The sequence below is a fragment of the Calonectris borealis genome, chromosome 2 (assembly GCF_964195595.1).
Source record: "Calonectris borealis chromosome 2, bCalBor7.hap1.2, whole genome shotgun sequence".
NCBI lineage: Eukaryota > Metazoa > Chordata > Aves > Procellariiformes > Procellariidae > Calonectris > Calonectris borealis.
In genome coordinates this window covers 155,465,302-155,481,442 of record NC_134313.1, presented here as the reverse complement: position 1 = coordinate 155,481,442, position 16,141 = coordinate 155,465,302, and the positions used below count along the sequence as shown (strand labels likewise).

Below are 16,141 nucleotides of genomic sequence, written 5' to 3'. Positions count from 1 at the left end.
ATGATCCAGAGACTGCCTAAAGACAGGGAAATGAGACTGAACCCAATAACTCAGTCTGACTAGTTCCAGCCTGCGCGGTTTCCAGCCTGCCTGCAGACACGGGCATGGGCAGGAGCAGGGGCAAGGGCAGGGGCAGGGGCAGAGACAGAAGCTAAGGAAGGAAAGAATGAAGTGTACAGAGTATAACAGGATCAAACTGCACTTTAGTACATGGTATTACAGAACTGCAATCATGGAAGAGAAGGGGAGTGTCTGGCAAAAACTTGGAAAGTAGTGATGAGAGAGTGTGCAGTATGAAACCGGCAGACAGATTTCCTATGGACTTAATCTCCAGACTTCAGCTGACCTTAAAGTCAGGGCTTCAAAAGGGCAGCAAGGGAGAGCGAGAGTAGAAGGCTCAGACTCGGGGCTGGCGACAAAGGGATGGAGGAGGCTGAATCTGTGTATGATTTCTGAACACAGATGTAATACATTTGTAGTTAATCTGTGTGGCTGCAGACTTACAACTATGTTTGAAAACTATTTCAAACATAGTTACATCTTCAGAGTGGACAGGGATTTACTGCTGCGGCTGCACTCGGAGGATGACTCTGCCCCCAGCAAAACCCAACTCTTTTCCCTGGGCATCCTTCAGAAAGACTCCTTGTGGAGTAGGTCTTCTAACAGGCCTTTTTCCCAATGAAGCGTTAACAGAGTTTGCCTCGACTGTGCACCAGTAACAAATTGTTTTCAAACTCTGCTCTGGGAGATGAGAGTGGCTGACATCCACCGTTGGCCACAGGTCATTTTCCTAGCGCAGCCCCATCTTTGGGGACTATTTAACACTGTGTTTCAGCTTTGAGCCTTAGAGCTCTTCCTCTAACCCCTACCCCAGCGACTGCATTGCCTTCACACAGAGGGAGCTCAAAGCGCTCCACATAAAAGAAGCACTCGGGTTCAGCTAGGTAATCACCCCCCAGGCGCAGGGACAGCCTGTAAGGCAGGGCAATGGGGCAAGGAAGGGACAGGCCCCATAGCTGGTGAGCAGCAGACCGTGCAGTCAAAGCAGCAGGATTCAGAGCCCGCTATGTCCCCGCTTTGTGCCTGTCCCCTGGTGCCAGCGGGGGCGGATTGCTCAGAATGAGACACACAGTCCCCAGTGGGGATTTCATGCCGCATAGCCTCCATGGGGAACGGAGCTGGCCCTGGGGGATGCCAGCAGCTCCTCAGCCCCCCAAGAGGCTTCATGAGAGATGGACAGACTGGGGGGCCAAGCAGCAAGAGAAGCTGAGAGAAGTGGGAATTACAGCCAGGGTGGGTGAGAAGGGGCATGGGAAGAGGGTCAAGAGGGAGAGGGTACAGGAAGGCCGCCCAGAGATGCAGAAATGCAAAGGTGGCAAAGGCGGTGGGTCTGGGTGAGCCTGCTACCTGGGGTTCCCCTCACGGGGGGTTCCCACAGCTCAGCCCACACCAGCGTGGCCAGCAGCCCCTAGGATCACAGGGGATGGTGGTGTCCCACTGGGGGACCGCAGGGACCCCGAGGGACACGCGTGGGGCCGGGTGCTTGGCTGCATGCTCGCACGAAACAAAGAGTGGTTGGGGGGGTGAGGGGAGGCGGCAGAGGGGGCGGCCCGGGAGGGGACGGGGCAGGGTGCCCGCGGGGCGCCGGGCACCGCGGAGGGAGCGGGCCGGGAGGTGGGCAGGAGTGCCTATGTGTGCGTGTCTGCGTGTGGGGCCGGGGCGACGGGGGCGGCAGGGCCGGGCAGGGCACGGCAGGGCAGGGCCGGGCTGCGCGGGGCCGCGCAGGAGCCCGCGGGGGCGGCGGGCTGCAGGTGGGTGCCTCTGCCTGGATCGGCTCTACCTGCCGTGGCGGGGGAGGCGGCCTCTCGTCCCCCCGCTCCCCCTCCGCGTCCCCCCGAGCCAGCCCCCGCCTCGGCTGGGTGTCAGGGCTGGGGCTTGCCGTGTTTGTTTGTTGGTTCTTCCGCGCTGCCGATGTCTTGGGGGGCTGAGGAGGAGGAGGAGGAGGAGGAGGAGGAGGGCGGGGAGGGGGAGGGGACTGGGGCTTGGGAGACGGCGGCTCCTCGGCCTCTCTTATTGCCGCTGAGTTGCGCTCCTCTTCCTCAGGCTGCGAGCAGGAGCCGCCCGGGCGCTTCCCCCTTCCCCGGCCGGCCGAGAGTCCCTGCGGCGGCAGCGCGCTAGCTCGCCTCCCGCCGGGGCAGGTGAGTGCGGGGCGCCGGGCACCGCCGGGCATCGTCGCCTCGGCCGGGCACCTCCGGGAATCGCCGGGCACCGCCGGGCATCGCCGCCCCGGCTGGGCATCGCCGCCCCGGGGCTGCCGGCCCCGCGGGAGCCGCGGCCGCGCCGCAGCGGGAGAGCGGGGCAGGCGGGGGGGACGCAGTTTGCCAAACTCCAGCGCCCGGCTGGTCCCCGCTCACGGCCGCTTTCCCTTCCTTCTCTCCTCTCCGCAGAGCACCCCCGCCCCGTCTCCCGGAGCCCGCCCCGGCAGAGCGCTCCCGAGGTGCCAGCAGCCGCGAGGATTTTTGTCTGTCTTGTTTGTGTGTTTGTTGTTTTGGTTTTTTTTTTCCCCCCTCGTTTTCCTTTGGCTTTCTAGTCTCGCTGGGAATGGCAGGGGCAGCGGCGCCTGGAGAAGGAACAAGTGTGGGGAAAGGGAGAGGGAGCCGGAGCTAAATGACAGGATGCGGGCGACTTAAGGCACAGAAAGAAGCCAGCCTCCCTCTGCCCCCGGGACTGTCCGTGCGGACCGTGCTTTCTGCTCCTGACTCCGGCTGGAGGATTTAAGACCTAGGAAGAGTTGTGCGTGGAGGACATTGGGTTTTTTTCCTCCTTTCCCTGCTGTCGGAAGGGAAAATGGATTGGGGACTTCTCCTGCACTGTGCAGCCCTCACCTTCACCCTCGCCAGGGCTCTGCGAAGCGGTGAGTGTCACGGGGGACGTCGGGTCTCAGCCTGGGCAGGCAGCTGCGGGGCTGGGCTCCGGGGCTGCCAGAGCGCGGGGCGGACAACGGGGCACGGCGGACGATGGGGCGGGCACCGACCTGAGCACGGCTGGGGGGAACTTTCTGCCGGAGGAGGGAGGCGGCGCGGTGCTCGCCCGAGGATCGCCGCCCTGGCATGGCCCTCCGACTTTATTTTCCGCTCTTTTGGGTTGTGGTATGAAGCAGGCTGCTCGTTCTCACTAGATCAGGACAGCCAATTATCTTAATAATGTTTCCTCCCATAGGCAATTAAATAAGTCTCGCCTTCGATTTCTGAAAGATAATGAACACTTTAAAGGGAAAGCTTTCTCTCCCCCTCTTTCTTTTTCCAAAGCGTAAGATTTCATATTATCGTGCCTTTTACTAGCTGTGTGTCTACCTGCGGGTAGTCTTCAAACGGAGAGCTCTCTAGACTACCCCTTTCCCAAGTCTGCAGTTTACATGCAACTTGCACAGTGCCAAGAGAGAAGCTGAGCTTCTCTGTGAAGGCTCAAGACTCCCTTCCAAGAGAGAAATCCCGTAAAAAATGATTGATGTAGCTAGTGTACTATCAGGCAGCCCTTGAAAACACAACTAATTAAAAGCAGCGTGCTCCTCCTTCCCCGAACAATGCCAGGGCACCGTGAATATTTCACTGCATGATGCATTTTTAAAGACGGTCTAATTGTGGGACTGCTTGACGTTTAGCTCTCGCACATAAAACAGCTTGTGCGAGTTTTCCTTTCCCAACAAATCCTGAGCAATTATTATTAACTAATTATCAAATTTTTACTTTTGCCTGACTGGGTTTTCAATCAAAGTAATTAAAAGAAGAGAGCACCCTCCATTTGCGCTGGTATATTGTTTTAATAAGGGACCGCAAGTGGAGTGTCGTGGAAGAGAGAGTATTAAAATCGCGTGGTTTATGATGGAAGTTAATCTCTTTCCCAATATGTTTTGAGGAGGCTGCTTAATTTAATCAGGACGAGTTGCCTCCTCCAGCGCCGTGGTGCAGGAGCAAAGGCGCTAGAGGCATGCGCCAAGCCCGGCTTGGGGATGCTCCATGAGGTGCACTTTGCTCACCCCCCCAGCCCAGGTGAGGACTGTGGGCAGCCGCCTCCCTGGCTCCCACATAAACCAGGACTGCTCCTAGTCGTGTACCCTCTGAGGGATGGGAGGGGGGCACCCGGTGCTCTTGGTGATCATTTCTCCCCATTAAAAGGAGGGGAGTAGGGCGGGTTGCTGGGCAGAAGCCTCCACCATGAGTGGTTAATGTGGTGGCCCTGCTGGAGTCACCAAGGCCATTAACCTCCTCTGTAACCTACCAGACCTACTAATGCCACCTTCACCTACGAGCAGCACTAGTGTCTGCTAAATTAATTCATTAACCTTATTTAGAACTAATGGTCCAAAGTCATTAGAAACTGCTCTTCTTAATCAAGTGTGAGAGAGATTGCACAGAGCCAGGGAGTCTAGCAGACCGCATTATCTTATTACACTGTCACTTTCCCAGAAGTCGCAGATTAAGGAGCGCTGGTGGTAGTGAGTCCACCTCAGCGTCCTCTGAAGTGACTCTGTCAAGTGACTAGAAGCAGCACTGCTTTATTTCAGGCATTTAACAGATGCCAGACTCTGCCATGTTGTTTGCAGGGCTGGAGTGGGCTTAATGAGACAGGATCACTTTCCGAGTATGCTTACACAGGGAGGAAAAGGCAAGATTCCCTGAGAGCCCCAGACAGCGGATTAGCAGGATCACCAGTGACAGCTTTTGAGCTTTGAGCTGCAACGCCTTTTGTTCTGGTCAGAGGAAAACAGCCTGTTTTGCAAAGGCAAAGCGGAAATAAATAATAAGATAGCCTTTCCCAGCAACACGTTTAGCAATATCTGGGTTTTGACCATACAGCTGAGTACATATCATCCCCTTTCTCCTAATTTATGGCAAATAATTTCTATAAAGAGTGTAGCTTTATGCATTTTTGATGTGCACTTCCTCATTCATTTCCATTTGACCTGTTTTTCCTACAATAAAATCCCGTACATTTATAAATTCATGCTGAGAGCAAGGAATGCCATTTTGCTTTCACAGGGAATGTATTAGATACAACACTGCAGCCTGTATATACTGTTATTGGGATGTAGTGATATATAGTCTTGCTTTTTAGTGTGGACACTCTTCCTGTCTCTAGTTTACTGTCATATTTTATTGCTCAAAATTAAACCATCAATGTGTGGGGAAAGTTTTTCCTCCCTGAAGATCTATAGAACGAAATCCATAGTAGTAAAAAAGTGATAACACAAACCTGCACTGGACAGTGAAGTGAGTGACCGTGTAGGTTGGGTTTCTTGTCCCTTTTTATTTTTCCTATAAACCTTAAAATGCAACCCTGACAATGCTGGCCAAAGGAGCAAGATGCAGCATACCACATTTCACAGTCACACTTGGTAATTCTGGAAACTTTTGCAACTATTTTGCTTTTAGAAATAAATCTTTGTTGCTGTTGGGGGGGAGGAAGGGACAGAAGGAAGAGGAAAGGATGTTGTTCTGCTCCGTTACTTTGATGCAGTCTCCAAGCACGAACAAACTTCCTTGAAGGAATAAATAGTGGATGATTTCTGCTTCACTAAAACCACTTTGTTCTCTGCTAGCCTGGGTTTGAAGAGCACAGATAGTTTCAACCTGCCTAGATTTATGGACTGATAAAACAAAGGGAGGGTCTGCTGCGAATGAGCTTGGATCTACCAAGACAATCCCAGTGGTCGGTGACACAGACCAGGCTTATCCCATAGCTGGACAGGGGTCAAATGGCATCTTTTTAGCTCTCCTCCCAGCTTTCCTTAAAACTTCATACTTACAAAGATTATACTTTTTGGAGATAATTGAGTCTCAGACACCCTTCTGAGCCAACATTAACGCTGTTGTGAGGATGCAAGGTTCTAACACTGTAAGGGGCACTGTTTGCTTGGAGTGGGGGGCTTTTTAAAAGGGTAGTGTTTAGAAATAGAGTATCTTCTACTACCTGCTGCCCGTCCAGCTGCTGGACTTAAGGATAGGCACGGAGAGGCAGGCCTCTTTCCTTCGCTAAAATGTAGCAGAGATGCCTTTGCGTTAAAGGCATAAGGGTGCAGCAGAAGGATTGCTTGAAGGCTGCAACCCCCCCAGCATTCCCACGGCGGACGCCTGGTTCGCTGCTGTGGGCTGAAACCGAGTGCTTGCCAGGGGGAACTGGAAAAAGCCGATCTGTTTGCTTCCCCTGCAGATAAGTGTGGCGACACGATCAAAATTTTAAACCCCGGGTACCTCACCTCTCCCGGCTACCCCCAGTCCTACCACCCCAGCCAAAAATGCGAGTGGCTGATCCAGGCTCCGGAGCCCTACCAGAGGATCATGATCAACTTCAACCCCCACTTCGACCTGGAGGACCGCGACTGCAAGTAAGTGCGGGCGCCGCGCTCCGGAGCGCCACGGCGCCACCTGCCGGCCCGCTGCCGCCGCCGCCCCGCGCCCGCGGATCCCCCGCCGCGCTGGGCTCCGCGGGGCTCCGCGCCCCGCCCCGCCCCCCGGGCCGGTCCCCGTCGCTGCCAAGGGGCTGCGGCCGGTGTTTGCTGTGGCAAGACGCAGGAGGCGCTCAGCGGAGCATCCTTTGGGGCCGGGGGGGGGGAGCGTGTTAAAAAGATCTTTGCAACTTTTTTTTGAGCTTTATAAAGTGTATTGGATTCTATCTGCCTGATGGGAGAGGCAAGTGGATGATGGTGATGATGCGCGTTATTGCCATTAGGCTGAGGCACTGTTGCGTGTTTGTTGTCCTGCTTGCTTTTTTGAGTAAGTCTCTAGAGTTTTAAAAATTAGTTCCCTTTCATTTTGTATCCCCACAGCTACAAACAGCTTACGGCAGAAACAGGCCATTTATAAATTGCCAAATCCTCTTAACGCAGAGTTAGTCTGGCATTTACTCTCACCCATTAAGGGGCAGTGGACTGCAGGACTGATGGTCATATTTCGCCCTTTCTCCCTTTGCTGCTGATTTATTGCCAGTAGCTCTTCTTCCCCCTCCTCCTGCTCTACTTTAGTGCCCTGAGAGAAGGAAGGGGATAGCTGAGGCTCCCTTTGCTCCCCTGTGCTTGCATTCCCTTTGACCATCTATTTCCAAAAGTTAGAAGGGGAGTCGGCTCCTCCCAGAAGCTGTTGCCCAGTTTTCCCCAAATCTGTAAACCACATAGCTTGCACAAGGCAACACATGGTCAGATCATTCCCCTCTTCAACATGCCTTCTAAATTCAGCCTACTTGTTTCATGAAGAAAATATTTTAGTGATTCATTATTTAAAAATTTCTTGAGTATCACGTTTTTTTCATCCCCTTCTGACAACTGCAAGAGAGAGTTAGTGTTCATTAATGCTACCAGTCAAGGTTTTCTCTGCGTGTCAGAAAGAGATTAAACTCAATAGCCATTGGTGTTTGGCATTTCATGGGAATATTCAAGATTTTACAGGATTTGGTCCTGTAAAATGATGCTCAGCATTGTCAGGAGTGGTTGTAACAGACCATGAGGCTAGAGTATTGGACTTAGAGAAAGAGAGCAACTGTACTCGAGCACTTAATTTTTACCATGCATGTCTTTGTTCCTATCGTTTAATAAATTGATTACTTACATCACAATTATTGATTTCCCTTAAAATGAAGTTCCTTAATGATGCAGTGTCATGCTTAGTTGCTTTTTTGTTGTTTTTTATAATCTCTCATACATCAGCATTTCCGCACCATATTTGAGTGATAATGCAGGAAAACCCTACACTCATAAAACTAAACTGAGTCTTCGTTAAAATGAGTTTTTACTGTGGTGTTGGAGCTGCAGCTCATATTCACGCCATATGTTCACACGCTGACTTCCTATTCTTTAATTTTAGTTTGTTGTATTCAGGCAATGATTCACTTCCCTGTGTCTTCTTGATACAGGTTTTGCTTTCGTTCTGTGGGACAGTGCTAATGCTTTAAAATGTTTGTCTGTCTCTCTTTGTCTCTTAGAGAGATTAGGAAATTAAATCAAGCATATTTCAGTGTCAAATCCTTTTTGTTCTGTGCTAGAATACATGTTTTTCCAACGCTGTAAAACCAACATGGTCTTTGGCAGCAGTAAAGTGGTGTACAGCATACAATTATTTGAAGAACAAGTAATCTTTGTGGCATAGTGTTGTACTAAACAGTGCTAGACTGAGCTGAACTGGGTCCAGGGAAGGGATTGACTCCCTCCCTCCGTTGCTCCCTTCTCAATGTTCATTGTCCACTCTCCCCCCTGCATTATTTCTTCCTTTGAAAGGGGGCTCAGTGCAGTAATGAGATGGTGGTGGGTGGAAGGAAGTCTCTAAACAGGGTTGTTTGCATTGTCTTTGCAGTGTGCGATGGTGATGACTTTACCGTTATCTGGTCTATGCTGAAATGCTAATCTTCTAGACTATGCTAAATTACTCAGCTGCTATTTCACTTATATTTAAAATTGCTCTTTTTAACTTGACAGGTATTGTATTTGTGCCAAAAAATGTAGGACCAGAATAATAGAAAATGATTTCAGCAACAGGAATTTGTCAACAATCTCTGTGGTTTGAAATTTCAGTGTATACTTACAAAATTCACATTCCTTGTCCCAAATATTGGATACAACAGGAGATTAATGCAATAAAACATATCACAAGATTTTTTGGTTTTGCAGCTAAGTACATTTTGATTTCCTAATATACTTAGTTTATTAGCAACTCAGTCTGCAATCTAGAAATGTGCAATTTAGGTTACACTCTAGTTTATTGAAAGGTTTAGCACTGGAAATTAATAAGCACTTAAATATGAAATGCAGATAGAAAATGAGAGATAGGGGAATTCATGTCTGGGAACAAAAAATGCCCCATACAATTAAAGTAGACTAGAGGAGAAGATTAGCTTGCTGGCCTAGCTCCCAAAATCCTCTTTATAATGCTGTTCATTGCATCTTAAACCTTAGTTAGCGTTAAAAACAACTTTAATAACAAGGACCCCCTGAGCCCAGAGAGGGAAACAATTTGACTTTGGAAAGGTTACCTTCTTGTTCTGTAGTGTCAATAAGAAAATCAAGAGACCTTATCTAACTTTTTTTAAATATTACTCTGTATAGAGGGCTAGATATTGAAATGTAAAACTGGTGAAAGGTTGATTCTCTGAGGAGAATCAAAAGCAGCAAATCTAAGTATTAGCTGTGCTGAAGCTGTTCCCAGTTAGTCTCTTTGTATGTTAGGGTTTGGAATTAATTTTAAAAATATGCCCTTGATTTACCTACTTATTATGCTATGCTTTAATGAATAAGTATTTCTCAAATGACTCCTAATAAAATTCATATATGTATGATTTTCTGATGATCAGAACCATTTGAGTTGTTCTAAATTTCAAGCAAACATGGTGAAAATTCCTGTTTCTCTGGAGGCATTCCAAAGGACTCAACTTTCACAGTTTTGAAGAATAAAGATACGCAAATAATTAAAAATATGTTCACACAAGCTAGGTTCAGCTCATAAAAAATCTTCTAGCCAGAACTACTGAACCAGCATAATGGAAATACTGGGTCTCGACGGGGAGTATACAATCATGTCAACCACAGATTGTTATCAAGGACATACATAATGAAAAAACACACAGTCTCTTTTTAACTTTTAACTTTAATGAGTGTTATGCCTCCTCTTCAGGAGGCCAAGAAACAGAAATTATGGTTGTACTTTAAGAGAAAAGTTTCTGTTTGCCGTTTTGCCTTTTCTCAAGCAAGCCCCAATAATAGCCATGCATTTTTGGAGTCAGGAACACAGTTAAAATGAATAGGAGAGACAAAACATATGGCTACATATTAGTTAAAATGCTCCAGTGTTTGTTGCATGTGGTAAATGCTTTTCAGCACTTAGTGCAAGCTGTACAAGTCTCGTGTTGCTGAAGTACCCTACTGTGTAAATGTAGCCATCTTGAATCTAGTAAAACTTTATACCTAGATAATAAACAAGAATGTCACTGATACAGTATTTTGAATTTATGGAACTTTTCCGGTTTCCCAGCAATGCACACTATCAGCATGATAATTTATAATGGTTTGTGACAAATGTTGCTGAGCAAAGAGGTGTGTGGTTACATTCAGATCAGATGTCATTATCTAGGGAGCAATAAAAATTTCACAGACACTAGGTTAAAAACATTAAGAAAATGAATGTGAAGCTTCAGAAGAAAAGGGCTTAAGAAAGGTGGAGGGTTGGGTAGAGAAAGCCCAATAGTGGTTTCCTTACTGACAAATTATTGACTTTGTTGCCAGACTTGACTGCATTGTTTTACAAGGTTTTCATAGATACACCACACAGCACAATTGCTTATTGGCCATCATTTATAGACGTAAAGAGTAAATATAATCCTTGGTTGACAACTATAGAGTGTATATACAATGCTGTCAAATCACTTGGAATGGAAAAATTGCCCATTTTGGAAACATTCGAGTTGTAGAAGGAGAGATGTCATAGATAATTATTCTTTACATTGCTTTTACCAGGGATTAGTTACACTGATGAGATTAGAGCTGTATAGAAATTGCAGTCAGTTACAGAATACAAAGAAAAAATACCTCTGTTTGTTTATTTAGAAGAAAACAGCTCCTCCAGATCCTTGAAGGAAGAAAGCATAGCTATCCAGACCTACAGAGTGTAGGTAGCCCCATGGAACTCCTATAGACCTTAATGACATTAGAAATTCATCCATCCATTTTATTTCTAAATAATGTCAATGGATTTATGCTGTAGGTATAACAAACCGAGGCTGGTAAAATAAACAGGAGCAAGGCAAGCCATGGCTCAGCCTTTCTTTAGTTTCTGCAAAGTTTAAGCTTTCATTTACTTCTGTCTAAATCCTGGTTCCTATTCTTCCATGCAGCGAGGCCTGCTTTGTGCAGACTTTGTGCCCCGTGTTTCCCTCGTGCAGAGGCTGTTTGAGCCCTTTGGGTTGAGCCGATGGGAGTAAGAGGAGCCCCGGATGGCACTGAGCTGCCATGGCAATGCAGCGGTGCACATGTCCTAGCTGCCCATCTAGAGGAGAACAGCCTGTAAAGGACATCGCTGGGCTGTCCGTCAAGCCTTGCCTGTCAGAAGGGTCTTGTGAATGGCTGCAGACACAATAGGTGCTTTCTGACTGCCCAGAAGTGCGGCGAGAGCCTGACTCTGGCCTCACCAGCATTGAACTGCTCCCGCAAACTGCACCAAGGACATCTCAGGTGTAATGGGGGGTCTGGGCCCAATCCAGCCCCGTTATCGTTGGAGGCAGTGGGAATTTTGCCGTCTGCTTCCACAGAGCTGTCTCCTGTTATTCTTTAAGGCTGTGAGGAAGGGTGCAGCACAGGCCCTGTAGGACTGGTTTATGACTCTATCAGTCATTTTGATGGCAAATGTCAGCCAGAGCTTCCTAATTCCCTCTCCCTCCACTGCTGTTGAGCGCGGCAGGCAGTGAGGTGACTGCAGCTGACAGCGCGAGGTAAGCAGCAGAGCTAGCAAAGCAGCAGATTCATTCAGGCCTGTGAGAGGCAGGGACCATATTTGCCCACGGCTGAGCAGAGAAGTCTGAAGGAGCCAAGGCCTCTGAGCTTTCAAACAGAAATATGGTTTAAATGGCCCGGCCCCGCTCCTCTGGGCATCAGCGTCGGGCTTCTAGCGTTTGCCTCAGGACGAGATACCCAAGCCAGGCGGGAATGCCCCTTCCTCGCCTGCTGAGGGCAGCCGGAGGAACGCCCGCGCTCCCGTGTTTGCTCTGATTTGAATTAAGTCAGTCACCCAGCCCACACGCCTTCAGCCACCCCAGTGCCTATGTCACTGCAGGAGGTTGGCAAGGGCCTGAAAGTCTCTCTGCCAAAGCCAGGCTGGATACAGCCTGAGCGGGACATGGGGCCCAGCACTGACCCGCTGGGAAGGCCGTACCCGGGCCAAAGGGGGGCTTCTCCACCCCCCTTTGTCTCTCTCAGAAATCTGTCTCTGAAGAACTGTTTGGGGTTACTGAGAGATTATTTGGGAGTACTAAAGGGATGAAGGGGCCCATCCTTCTGCCCCCAAAACAAGAAGCAAGTATTTTTGGCATAGTTTAGGATGAGTCGTTGCAGTGGATTTGGGGGACATGCGGTATCTCATGTTTCTGGGCGCACTTCAAGGGCATTTCTCTACTTCATCTAAAGCACACGAAAGGCTTTCTCGGGGAGCGTGCTGCTAGACTCCGGACAGCCCTGCTGGTGACCACTGCTATTTGATACCCTCTGGAAGGCTGCAGTAAACCGTGCCAAGGAAAGGAGTCAGCTCAGAGCCTGCGCAGGATCAGGGAAGCAGGAAACACTTGTTGCAGTAGACATGGAGCGTGTTACCCCCCCTACACACACACACAAATAATACTTTTCCTTAACTTAAAGGTTCTGGATTGTGAAAATATATACAAGTATGTGCTCTTTGCCGCAGGACTCTATGTATTTGCACACAAGTATCAGATGCAAGTATCTAAAGCTAATGCTGTTATTTTATTGTACTTTAGAGACTAAATAAGAGTTGAAAGAAGTTGGAAATTATATTGTTTTTCTGATTACACAGTGTAATAAACTGACTCTTTTGTTGTTTATCCAAGCAGTTAACTCTTGTGAAAGTGTCTATTGTCAAACTGTTCAACAATTCTTTCTTTTAGAATAGCAGTTTGGGTTTGAGTTTTCTCAGTAAAAGGTAGTAGGGAAACCGTGACCAAACTGCCTGGTTGTAGCTAGGGAGTCTGTGCTTGCCTGTGTTTGGGGCGGAGGTGCTGGATGCAGAGCCTGGTTTTGCACTCTAGGTGTATGGGTGCATTCCCTGGCACAGTAGAGTCTTGACGAGTCTCTGTACAGTAGCGCATTAAAATTATAATAACAGTCATACGCAGGTGTTTCTATTAATACAAACAGTTAAGTGAACTGTGGGGAGAATTCTGTCTTGATGTGCTACAACCAGATACCCTTCAGTCAGGAAGATACTTGAGGGTCAAATATGGATTCCCATGAGCCTAATCCTTCATCCGTTCTGTGGACAGAGATAGACAAACTCAGAACAGAGGCCTGTTAGTCCTTTCTAAATTGAGACCCAGAGTCGTTGGCATTAGCCCCATGAAACACTCAATATGTTTTCAGTCAACCCCACCCTGCTCTCCTCTCCACTCCCCTCTCCTGTGCTAATGTAATTAAAACAAAAACCTATGTGTTGCTGAAAATTAGTTTCTTAATTATAGCTTATTGCAAGCTATAACATTGGATCATAATTTGATAATTATGATACAGAGATTTTTATACAGCTGATGTAAAACCAAATTCAATTATTTTCTTTTGTAGTATTTCCAAATAATGAAATTATGTCTGAAAACAGGATATACATGCACTCACATGTATATGTCTAGACTTATATATCACACAGAACTACTTGGATATAGGCATATATGTTACATGCACCTCTTTAAGACTGTGCGTATATACACACATTTATGCATATAGTATAGATTTCTTCGTTTATGTAGAAGTTCCTAAAGTAAATCTACTAATTAAAGCGCTAATACCCATCTTAAGGCTGATAATTAGGTATAAAGAGAAAAAGAGACAGGATTAGTGTTCAGATCATGTTCCAAATGCCTCTTAATTGGGTGTTTGTAATCAATCCTGATTGCAAGAGGCAGTGGTTTGGCAGAATAAAGAATGAAAAAGGCTTAGCCCTACTATTTCCCTGTTAGTTGACTTGGCCGTAGTATTTAGGTCAGGATCCAGAGTCAAACAAGGTAATTTTGTCAGCCTTAACGATCCTCATAAAACATATAAAAATCTTTCCTAATGATATTTTTTCAAGCTAAAAACTCTCTCAAGCTAGAGAGTTATTTTTACCCAGAATCTTAAAAAGTGTTTTCAAGTGAACCACAGAAAAGACTTTGTTCTCCTGGCCTCCATCCACCACTGACTTCTGAAATCAGGTCTGAGTTCACTGTGGGTCTTTCATTGCATTGACCTTGGCACTTTTCTCACCAAGCCACAGTTTTCCATCACAAAACCACACAGTTTGGTATAATGATTATTTCTTTATCCCAAGTAACCAAACAATTTTTTAAACAGGGTGACAGATTTCCCTCTTGCACTGTGGGAAGCAAGCACCTGGCCATTTCCAAATAGAGTTTTAATGAACTTCCTGAAGGAGATTTGAGAGAAGTTTAATAAGTCACCTGCCAACTTTTTGGGAGCATAGGTCATTTGCTTTTCTGTAGGAATTCACAAAAATGTGAGAATAACCCCCTTCCCAAGTCCTAAACTTCCATGGAGGAAATTGATTTTCATGGGCAATATCAAAGGTTTTTAAAAACATAACCTCAAAAAATCAAATTTCTGATTGTTGTGAAACTCTGTGATCCACAAAGCTGGTTGTGAACTGTGTGAGCTTTATAATAGTTCATTTAAACAGCCAAGGATTGTGCATATTTAGACTCATCTTGCATGTTAATAGCATTACAAGTATTTTACGTAATGCTATAAAATGAAGAATTTAGATGGCTCAAAAGGACCATTGAGAAAGTATCTCCATATGTGGAAGAGACACCCATTTGACGTGGTGATTTCTTCCAGAAGAAACTATGCACATCCCAGAAGCACAATAACCAGCTGTTGTACAGGAGAAACTGGGTGGTTGTCTGCTGCCTTCCACGCTGATGTGGAGCTGCAGTGGCCACATGCCCCATGCCTCCCCTAAATAGAGATGGGCCGAGCCTCACACTGAATGAGAGCCTGGATTAATCCCTTCCTTACGCTCCCAGCAGCTCGGGCTCCATTGCACGTTTGCACTCCATGCCCCCATGTGAAGACACAGCCCATCAGGGATGCGGGGTGGAAGGGGGGCTGCAGCACCCCACTGCAGTGGGGGGGCACGCACTGCTTCACAGCTCAGCCCTGTGCTGGGGCCAAGCCCCAGTGCTTTTCATGTTGGAAAACAAGACACAGATAGTCCTTAGTCTTTTTTTTTTTTTTTACAACACTCCTTAAATTGGAAGTTGGTAACCTAGAGAAAAATAGAGAGGTCTGTTCACACCCGTGTGATTATTCTGCCTCAAGCTTTGAGAAATGCTCCCTCACAGCCAAAGTTTTGCTCATCTTATTCACATAAACAGTCCTGCTGAAGTCAATTAAAACAACAGACTCACTTGTGCAGGGCTAATAGCTAGGACATACATTTATGGCACTACACAAATGAATAATTACTTTTTATAACAATGGATTTCAGATGCTTACAGAGTAATTTACAATACAGTAGAAAATCAGCTTTGTTCTTTTTTGTCCCCTCAATTCATAAATCACCATAAATAAGTTATCATTTCTTCTCCAGAATCTTAGCTCATAATAGTGAAGGTTTGGGACAAGTTGCTAAGTGCATGGGTAAGAACCAAAGTTCGCCTTGTTGTAGGATCTTATGCCAATCTGTCATTAAGCCAGAAAACTTCTACTGACTTTCCTCTGATGTATTCATCTGTAACAAGGGAAGCAGACCAGCAGTTTAGAAAAGCTTGATCACCATGCAGAAACATAGGCTATGCTGCCTATTTCCATAGCGATCACTCCACTTTGCCAGATGCAAAATGGGAGGCTTACACCCCTCATGCTAAAAACCCTGCGTAGAGGAAATCCTAGGCTGTCACTCCATTTGAGTAGCTTTAGTTAAGTCTGGAAAAATATGCAAAGGTAGCTCTTAAATAAAAGCTCTTTTTTTCTGTTTCACAACCATCTCCATAATCTGTTTTGGAGACAGAGGCATAAGATGTATTAACATATGTTCTGATTGCTGAGTGTTTTTTGACATTCCCACAAAACCCCTGAGACTTTGTGTCACAATTCTATAAACTTTATCTATTTGTATATTCATATCTGGGCTTAAATCCAAAACTTCTTTACATGCATTTACAGCAGACAATTTAGGTTCATCTCTTTGTGTTTCAGATGGCAAGCAGTTAAAGTAGGTACGCATTTTAACTACTCTCTATAGTCTAACGTTCTAATGCATTTCAAAAGTTTTCTGTTGTGTTTCAATAGCACATACACTATATAATGTAGGTATATAAAATAGATACAGGACCACACTGAGCTGCAAAGCAAGTGAAGACAGCTCCACTGATGCCAGTAGCATTG

The 16,141-nt window shown here is 46.7% G+C and overlaps 1 protein-coding gene across 3 annotated transcripts in view; it reads left to right on the top strand.

The window, feature by feature from the left end:
* Positions 1 to 2,021: 2,021 nt before the first annotated feature.
* The window catches only part of NRP1 (neuropilin 1), a 114,752-nt gene continuing 100,632 nt past the window's right edge, over positions 2,022 to 16,141 (top strand). For all 3 annotated transcript variants that reach the window (XM_075144050.1, XM_075144048.1, XM_075144051.1), the window contains exons 1-3: positions 2,022 to 2,198; positions 2,448 to 2,914; positions 6,211 to 6,385. In XM_075144050.1, the coding sequence (XP_075000151.1) occupies positions 2,848 to 2,914; positions 6,211 to 6,385 (242 nt within the window). In that variant the 5' untranslated portion in view covers positions 2,022 to 2,198; positions 2,448 to 2,847. The remainder of the gene's footprint in view (positions 2,199 to 2,447; positions 2,915 to 6,210; positions 6,386 to 16,141) is intronic.